The sequence below is a fragment of the Odontesthes bonariensis genome, chromosome 1 (genome assembly GCF_027942865.1).
Source record: "Odontesthes bonariensis isolate fOdoBon6 chromosome 1, fOdoBon6.hap1, whole genome shotgun sequence".
In the NCBI taxonomy this organism is placed as follows: domain Eukaryota; kingdom Metazoa; phylum Chordata; class Actinopteri; order Atheriniformes; family Atherinopsidae; genus Odontesthes; species Odontesthes bonariensis.
Genome location: NC_134506.1, coordinates 22,740,687 through 22,748,973, shown reverse-complemented (window position 1 = coordinate 22,748,973; position 8,287 = coordinate 22,740,687). Strand labels below are relative to the sequence as shown.

General features: G+C 42.6%; 1 protein-coding gene across 1 annotated transcript; it reads right to left on the bottom strand.

Annotated features, from left to right (window-relative positions):
* Positions 1-187: 187 nt before the first annotated feature.
* On the bottom strand, positions 188-6,992 carry dkk3a (dickkopf WNT signaling pathway inhibitor 3a). The gene is made up of 6 exons (XM_075460651.1): positions 6,750-6,992; positions 6,334-6,393; positions 5,728-5,820; positions 3,988-4,132; positions 3,734-3,890; positions 188-2,389 (listed from the first exon to the last, which is right to left on the bottom strand). The coding sequence occupies exons 1-6, from the start codon at positions 6,930-6,932 to the stop codon at positions 2,302-2,304; spliced, it is 726 nt and encodes a 241-aa protein (XP_075316766.1). The 5' UTR covers positions 6,933-6,992; the 3' UTR covers positions 188-2,301.
* Between the last annotated feature and the right edge of the window lie 1,295 nt (positions 6,993-8,287).

The window sequence follows — 8,287 nt, the reverse complement described above, 5'->3', positions numbered from 1 at the left end:
ATTTCTGGGGTGTTCTTAATGCTGCCTGATCTGACTCGTGTCTTCTGACACATGAGGAGCTGGCGGACATTTAATTTAATGAGGAGAGCCCAGAGTGTGTTTTTATTTTTGATTTGATTTATTTATGGTAAAACGCATTCCATTAGTACTTTTGTCTTAAACCCCACATAAGCAAGTTCCTAAAGGATTATTTTGTCATTTATTTATTTGGTTACAGCATTCTTGAAACAGGTGTGGATATACAGCGTTGCCATCCTGTACAAGGGTTACCCCGACAAACAAAGCCGACAAAGAGATGCTCTACAGAACTGAGAAGAGCTGCGGGGCTGATGGCGGGCCGGCTGAACGAGTTTCTTCCTCCTGAGTGTTCAGCAGACGACAAACCCATACAGCGTCGCCGGCTTTTTATTTCACTTGTAACATTCTCCTCAGTGAATTCATCAAAACACGTGGGTTAATGTGAGCTCGGGTTGACTACAGGGTATTTATTTTTTATATACTGCCTAAAGGACAATAGACTTAATAAAATAGGGTGTTACATAGTAAAGAATACGCATATAATAAAGAGTGCCATCAATTGGAATGGATTTAAGCAGAACAACACAGACCGTAGCACGAGTTCTAACTAAAACTGTCCATCGCCCCTGTGGAGAAGAGCAATGCCAAGATCTCGGCAGCAGAAGGAGAAACCAAAAACTGTTGGCCATAAGTGAAAAGGGCAGAAAAAGAAAGCTTTGCACGAGGATGTCAATTTGATTACATTTGGTTTTCATCATATAACTCACCAGAATTGGAAGAAAACCACATAAGATGTACATATACACCCGTAGTGACATGCCTGCAGAGAAATGACAGGTATAACAACATTACTGTCGTAATATCTCTGTTCTTCATCACCGTGACTCAAAGTAAGTGCAGTAACTTAAAATATGTCATATGTCAATAATGTTTAAGACTGTTTGGATCTCACTAAGACGATGCTGTGGTGAAACGTTCGTTTCACAGGCGACATGGCAACAAACTTTACCTATGAGGGGAGCAGTTACACGGATAATCAATCTCTGGCTGCGCTGATTCATATGCAGGTTTCCAATAAAGCAAATAAAATGCATATTTCCATCGACTGTATTTTCCATGCTCTCAAGCTGTACAACATTGGATTAAAAAAAAGAAAAGGAACGTGCAGCGACTCTGCAAAAAAGCTGAAGAGCCTGTGGAGATACCTGTCACGCTGTTTACAAGGTATTGTAAGTTAAATTAAAGGGACACTATGTAATTTCTTCCCCCATCTAGTGGTGCAATTTTATTTTCAAAGTTGAATGAATTTGCTCTCTAGCGCCTCACGTTTTCAAATGTGCGCTGCAACTTCTTGAACTACGGCAAGCGGAATGTGTCAAGATTCAAGAAGCTATAGCTTCAGACTCAAGGTCCATACAAACAAAAAGAAATCAAGACACACAGTACAAAGGATTACATAACACACATACAACAACACTATGAATACAGATGACAGATAACATGTCAGATAACATAACATCTCCTTTGGTGTGCAAGCAATGCAATTAGTCATATTCCGGGAGTTACCGGAAGTGACGTCGACGCAGCCTTAGCATTAGCCTGCGTTAGCAATAGGAGCATTAGCAGCGGTAAATAAACTCCCGGTAAACTTACAAACTTTCTAATGCCTCGTTTTGTGAGTTAAGAGCCTATGTGTACTACGGCAGAAGTTTGGTAACAATCAATGCATTATTAGTGGGATCATTTACGAGATAAAATCTATTTAGCATTTTTTTTTTTTTTTAAACTTTATTAGTAAATCTACAAAATAACAGTTTACAAATGTGAGCATAATGCCAAAAAGAAGATATCCAGGGAGAGCATAGGAATAATAATAAAAAGAAGAAGATGATGCACTTACAAAAAGAAAGCTAATGAACACAAAGACATATGTGCCAAGGTATAAAATCTATTTAGCATTAGCGGCTGTAATAAGCCATTTGGCGGAAATGACGTCACAATGACGTCATTTCTGCTTGTAGGCCTGGTGGGGAAATCGCGATTCGAAGTGCTTTATGTCCCTCTCGGCACTTCGTCATTTTTCATAGACCGGAAGGACATGGCAGCCTCCATGGAGCTTACCTGCTCTATGTAGATACAGACTAGTTATTCTTCACTCAGGAGGATAAGTGAGATTTTTGACAGAGATCATTTTACACCAATGAGGACTAACTTATGAATGAATATGTTGATTTGAGCTAATAAATGACTTAATTTATTACATAGTGTCCCTTTAAAAAGTGTCTAAAGGATGTAGTCTATCACTGAGTAGAGGGAGTCGGTCAAGTCCTCTTCACTCGAGTCCTCTCCTTTCAGGCACATGGACCCTCGCCTGTCAAACAGGGGAGCATCACATCATTGCGCACAGGCATGAGCATAAAGTCTTAGAGGTTTGTGATATATTTGGACAGAATAGCCTACATGAGAAATAGGGCTCGGGCACGTGACGTCACTACGTGAGCGGCGGCCATACTGGAGGCTCAGAACTGTTTTGTTTACATTGTTTTCCACTGCGCGCAGACGTACTCCCGCCTGGTCTCGGAACTTTCTTCGTTGGTTTATCTATTTTACTTATAGTCTTTGCCACTATGGTCGCACGTTGCTGTGTCGTGGGGTGCAATAGCGTAAGCCGTGACAGGAATGGGGGGGAAATCGTAAATGGTTTATCTTTTTACCGGTTTCCTGCTTGGAGGCGCACCCACGGAGACCAAGTGTCCGAGATAACAAAGCGTTGTCGACTAGCATGGATCGCTGCTGTAAGACGACCAAGCATAACTTTCCACTCAATCCCGGTGTCCATGAGAGTGTGTTCTCTGCATTTTCATTCTGGTAAGTTACAGACTTTTGTGTGCTGAGGTAAAGATCCCCGCCTTCACAAGAGGACACTGTCAGTTGGAAGCAAGGGATGTCTCAATGGGTTAAAAGCGGAGGACAAATTTCGTGTGTATGCATGTATACATGACAATAAATCTGATCTTAATCTTAATCTAATGTGGAAAATTGCCCATCTCCAAATTCACATGGAAAGGGCGATTGGAACTGTCAGAAACAATACACCTTTTTGTCAGCAAAAGTACCTATCAACATAGTTTTGCCATGCGAAGGTGAAGACAAAACATTCTTTGACAAGATTGTGTCTGTATGTTGTACTCTGACCACCATGAGCAGGAGTGTTGTGCAAAGTTGAAGTCGTCTGAAATAAATATGCTTTGAGATACAGCCAAGTGTGTGTGTTTCATTATTTATTTACAAGTAGAGTAACATGACAAAAGTGTAAAGTGTCATTATAATTGAAACTGTTGCAAAGTATAAGCACTGACACCACATACTATATACGCAATTATGTCCGAAAGGGTGAACTTAGGCAGTAAATCTTCGTCGACAATCCATTCCTTGCTCGGTATTTCATAAGGGTCCAGTCCGTTTATAACGCCAATCTTCTGTATGTACCGATCTCTGGCTTCCTTCTGTAATGTATCCCGGTATATCCCACATCCTTTCTTCGATTTTAACATGCTTTTCTCTCACTTTTCTCTCACTGTTTGGTCCTTGATCTCCGTCTTGCCTCAGGGTTTGTTTACGAGATTGTGCCTCCAATATGGCGACCATATCCCAGAATGCAACGCGTGTGCCCGAGCCCTATTGACCTTTGCTCTATCAAACGTGCTGGACTCACCCCAGGTGCTGGCAGTGGAGGTCTCCTGCACAGGGACAGTGTTTCCTCGGCCCCTCATCCTGCGTGTCCCAGGACAACAGCTCCATCAGGTGGTTGGAGTCACCGAAGCATTGCTCGCGCTCAATGGGCTTGGACGAACAAACGGCGAAGAGCAGGGCTGAGCACATAAAGGAAACGCGCACATGCATGCTCTGAGAGAAAGTAGACAATGACTGATGTGTACATAATGCTCTGCTCTGTGTGCCGCACCGTACTTTTATGGAGAGCACAGCAGAGGTCTGGGCTGCAGTCGGTCTGGTACTGACAAGTACTGCCAGCCTCGCCTTTTGTTGCGTTTTGGCTGCACTGACCCCACACGCACAGCTGGTGACCACAGCACTCCACATCCTTAGTACAGGACTGAAAAAAAGAAGAAGAAGAAGAAGAAGACGGGCTTTTCTTTTTTAGACTATTGAGGGGTAAACACTCACAGTGTGGGTTGGTTAGTTAGTCAGTTCTGCTACTTTGAAAGTCAGAGAGGCGTGAGCAGCGCCTCCGCTTAAACTTAACGCGGCTGAAAGTCAGAGCGGCTTTAATGACATGAACGATTCTCTCAGCGTGAGGTCTGCAGACTTTCTTTGATTAAACATTAATGAGATCAGCAGGTCAGCCGGTGTCTGATGGCGGTGCTCTGATTACGTCCATGCAAATGTCCTCAGTGCAGTGATTTTTGAAAAGACACAGATACCGTCCTCTGCGCATATATAACATCCTTGTCCACTGCACCCCTGCTTGGCAGACTGCCACCGTCTGTATCCCTTTGCTTTGCTTTTTGCTCTACAGCACCACCACCACTTCATCCAGCTAAGACACTATGAATTCAGCAGATCGGTAACAACAGGCTACAACCAAAGCATTAAGATGAGAAGAATGACATTTTCCAGCTGTTCTTTGAGAGAGCAGATAGAAGGGAGGAGCTGTTGTTTAACCTTGACCCGTGCTGTCCTTCCATGTGACGCTCACAAACAACACACTCCAATTACACTTGTGGACACACTGCAATGCAGTCCATGTGAAACCCCAGTAGCCTGAAAGTGTGTGTGCGTCTGTTGTCCTGACACAACAACTCCTCTTGTTTGGATAGCATTGTGTCCAACAAAACAGTTGTTGCCATCCAATTTAGACTAATACGATTCTAAAATGAAATACTGTCATCTGCAAAATCAATTAGGTCCTATTTGCCCTAATTATGACTCGGGTCAAGGCCATTCAAGCCAGTAGTCTGATAAAATAGGAAGGAGTTTAAAGTTTTGTTTCAAAATGTTACAGAAAGAAGAAAAAATATGGAATGCTTTCCAAGTAACTTGAAGAAATTGTCTTAAGTTTGCCGTGGAAATTAGTACGTTATACGTCAATAAGAATGGACACAACTCATGAACTCTACAACAGGAGAGTGTGGACGCTCTCTGCAGCTGAGTGGAGGGCATATGCTCATGAATTTGTATCAAAGTCAACCAAAATAAGCTGGAAAATATGAGCACAGCAGCGAAACAAACTTCTTAAAAATAAACAGTGGATATAATGGACTCTCGGGCTCTGTTAACAAAAACTGCATCAAAATATATCAGAAACATTTGCCACAGTGGTATGGAGTCTGTCATTTGTTCATATCGTGTGTGTGTGTGTGTGTGGAGAGACAGCAATGACAGCTAAATATGTTGCAGGATTTTCTTCCTGTTCATTTGACTTATACACAGAAAAAAAACAGTCTGCTGACAGATAACCCCTGCGGAATATTCTGTCCTCGTTTCAGCCGCAATATCAGCGTCGTCGTGATTGAAAAACAAACAAAAAACAGCAACCGCATTCAGGTTATATCGTGGTCTATGAATAAACATTTCTGTGATGGCTGGCAGTTATTCACTGTTCCTCCTACGTGTGTGGAGGCTGTTTGAAATCCGCAGATTTGGCAAACAGAGCATTTAAGACCAAAGCAGTAAAGCTGAATCTCTCACCACGTCGGTTTCCTTGCATGGCTGACACTTGGAATTACGTGTGCCAGAAGAGCAGTACCTTCCCTTCCCACAGTCACCATCAGTCATGCATCCCTATAAAGACCAGAAAGAGGGAAAGATCACATCTTGCGTCGGTAATTTGAACTTTTCATTTCATGCTGCCTTATATCAAGTTCACCCTAGTCGTGGTAGTTATTGATCACCTTTTTTCTGTTTCTTTAAATGTCTTTTATCAGCTTATTTAAATAGTTACAGAATTTGTTTTCAGTCATTGTCTCATCTTTTCAGAATCCTGCTTAAATTATTCACACCAAGCTTCCCACGATGATTTCTAGTTGCAGGAAAAAGCTCAAAGCGCATCATCACTTATTCATCCACACGTTTCGTACAGTCACCATTTTGATAGGTGCTCTTGGCCTGCACATTTTCACTGTTCTCCACTTTGATTTGACGGACACGAGTACACCGTACACGCTGGGTTCAGCTCATCTGCAGACAGACTGCTGAGTCAGGATTATGCAATCTTTACAGCATTGGGAAATTCAAACTGGGCTGTTTTTTTTAAAGCGTATGATTTAAGACTGCAAGTAAACAGAATGGACTTACATGATCAATATTGTTCCCCAGGTCACCGGCCTGATCAGCTGTAGTAATGTTGTTTGTCTCCTGTGCAAAGGTGAGTCCTGTTAAGTTTCATTCCCAAGGCTGAACAAACAATCTCACTTTTGTTAACTGTTTACAAGCCTACCTACTCTGCTGAGGAGTGAACAGATTCATTATCAATGACCTTATCAGAAGCTGTATCATTGTGGTGAACAGAGTGGCTATTGAGATTCCTACTGACACTCTGGTTTGTTTAGAGGGATTATGATAGTATGCATAAAGAAAACTCAGATTCTAGCTCCTTCCACAGCTGCAAGATATTTATTTCCACTGTGTACTAGAAGATTATCAGCACCTGCAGTGAGATAGCTTAATGCCATGTCATGTAAACAGCAACATGCTGGCTGAGAGGTGCCTACTTGAGGGAAAGCATCCTCGGGCTTTTGCTGCGGATCCTCTGGGAGCTGTTCCACTTCCACAAACATGCGGTCCAGGTATGGTTTTCCCTCCAGGATGTGATTGATCCCTGAGTCCACTATCTCAGGGAGAATTCCATTGGAGACTGCTGTCAAAGCCAAAACTAGCAGGGCGGATCGCATCATGCTGCTGTTGCTGGAACTGCTGCTGCTGCACACCGCGGAAGAAGACGGCGGGGGTGTGGCGAAGATGCTGAGAACCACAAACAGCGTCAGCCCAGCTGATGTCGTCATCACATCCTAATTTACAATACGGTCCGCCCCCTTAAATAGGTAAACACTCGCTTTTGGCCGGTGTTCAGAACACCTGCTTTTTCATAACTGCAGTGTTATGAACGGCTCGGATGTATTCGATCAAGTTAATTTGCAACATCTAAAACGTAGTCTCGGTTACGGTCAATAACAGTTCGAAATTAATCCGCAACGACAGGTTCCCATAACAACAACGATTTTGCTGCATGCTAGTTAAGTTCATGCTAATTGTTTGCTGCCATCCCGAATCAACTAAACAATTGAGAATGAGGAGTCACGTGACTCCGGTCGGCCGGTCGGCCATGTTGGCAGAAGAATCTATTGGTTGCCAGGGGCAACGCCATTAACTTAACGGATATCTTAACGGATATCTTCCCGCATTTGTCATTTCGGCAGGGCAGAGACTAATACAAAAGAAAGAAAGAAAGCAAAGCAATGCAGAGAGATAAGGCAAAAGAAAAGGGACCTTACAGGGACAAGCTTATTACAAGCGCAAAGCAGCGGTATTTGGAGAAACTGTCCAGCATCCAAAATATTGATCCTTACGAGCTCCCTGCAGCAGGTCAGACACCTGCTCTCCCTGATGCTGCATCCATTTAGGAAACCTAAAATAACGTATTTCGTTGTTCCTATGTTTCCCAAACGTATTGTGTGAGGTACTGGAACAGTTCTTCACACAGCAGTGATTTCCAGGCATGTTCTTGCAATTCCGTACTGTATACACTTACTGATTTAAAAACACACGCGTACAATGTAAACGAATGGAGAGAACGGCGTTTTCTCGCTAGGATTCTGCCAACATGGCGGATAGGGGCGGGGCTCTGTACTATGACGACAACTCCTCATTCTCAATAGCCAAGGAGAAGAAAAACAAATATTTGAAGAACCCAGAAAATATACAAATAGACTCAAAAAGCCTTCAAATAGGATAAACAAATGACTCATGCAACTTAGAAACTTAATAAATTAACTCAAGACAAGACACACATGTATACACACGGAGACTCAAAACAACAAGAAACATATACAAAAATGACCTGGCTCTGTGACAAAATGACTCAAAAATAGCAACAGTGCTCAAACTTTCAGGCAAAATCAAAGTAGTCAGCATGAGAACCGTATGACCAGACCGGAACACTGACATCTCATCATCTTCACCATGTTTGATCGACAGACAACTTCACCTCCGTCTAAATGCCAACTTTACAAAGTTAAAAAAACAAAATTGT

What these genes read in the sequence shown, in the direction of transcription:
- dkk3a (XM_075460651.1), bottom strand. Translation starts at nt 6,932, where the DNA reads ATGATGCGATCCGCCCTGCTAGTTTTGGCTTTGACAGCAGTCTCCAAT. An exon ending in CCGAGGATGCTTTCCCTCAA is followed by an intron (nt 6,394 to 6,749) that starts GTAGGCACCTCT and finishes ACCTTTGCACAG; the next exon opens with GAGACAAACAACATTACTAC. An exon ending in CTGCTGTGCTCTCCATAAAA is followed by an intron (nt 3,891 to 3,987) that starts GTACGGTGCGGC and finishes TTATGTGCTCAG; the next exon opens with CCCTGCTCTTCGCCGTTTGT.